Genomic DNA, 548 nt, shown 5'->3' on the forward strand with positions numbered 1-548 from the left:
GCCGACGAGCTCTACGGGGGCCCGGTGTGCGGGAACCAGTTCGTGGAGCGGGGAGAGCAGTGCGACTGCGGCACGCCCCAGGTGGGGACGCTCTCCCGAGGTGGCCAGCCGGGGCCGGAGAGCTGTCCAGCTCCCGGTGCTTCTGACAAAAAATAACCGGCAGAGGATGTTCGTGTGTGCCCCCCGCCTTCGTGTAGCCGGCTGTGATTTTAGCCTAGGAAAGATGGACAGCCCTTCGTGTCCTCCTAAGGTGTCCCCCTCCAGGAGGGGACATCGGGACATGCTTTCAAGAGTGGTGCCCAGCTGTTCCTCACCCCTACCAGCATGCTGGAATTGAGACAGACAGGCATTGCCTCTGGGATAAATCCCTGGTCACAGCCCTGTGCTGGCACCTGAGGAATGTTCCCTGATCCAGGGAGCACAGAAATCCTCACTTTTTCTCCTTCCTGGTGATGTGCAAAGAGAACCAGCTCAAGGTCCATCTTTTGAAAAAATAATTTCTGGTCCTTTGGTTTGGTGTTGGTAATGGGGATAAAGAGGCAGCAGGA

General features: G+C 57.5%; 1 protein-coding gene across 1 annotated transcript in view; it reads left to right on the forward strand.

The window, feature by feature from the left end:
- Positions 1–548, forward strand: part of ADAM8 (ADAM metallopeptidase domain 8) — a gene marked incomplete at its 3' end in the record, with an annotated part of 10,620 nt that overhangs the window by 9,156 nt on the left and 916 nt on the right. Inside the window, 1 exon segment of the mRNA XM_031064681.1 lies at positions 1–81. This exon segment is cut by the window's left edge and continues 12 nt beyond it. Within this exon segment, the coding sequence (XP_030920541.1) occupies positions 1–81 (81 nt within the window).

This window comes from Geospiza fortis, unplaced genomic scaffold (assembly GCF_000277835.1).
Source record: "Geospiza fortis unplaced genomic scaffold, GeoFor_1.0 scaffold89, whole genome shotgun sequence".
NCBI lineage: Eukaryota > Metazoa > Chordata > Aves > Passeriformes > Thraupidae > Geospiza > Geospiza fortis.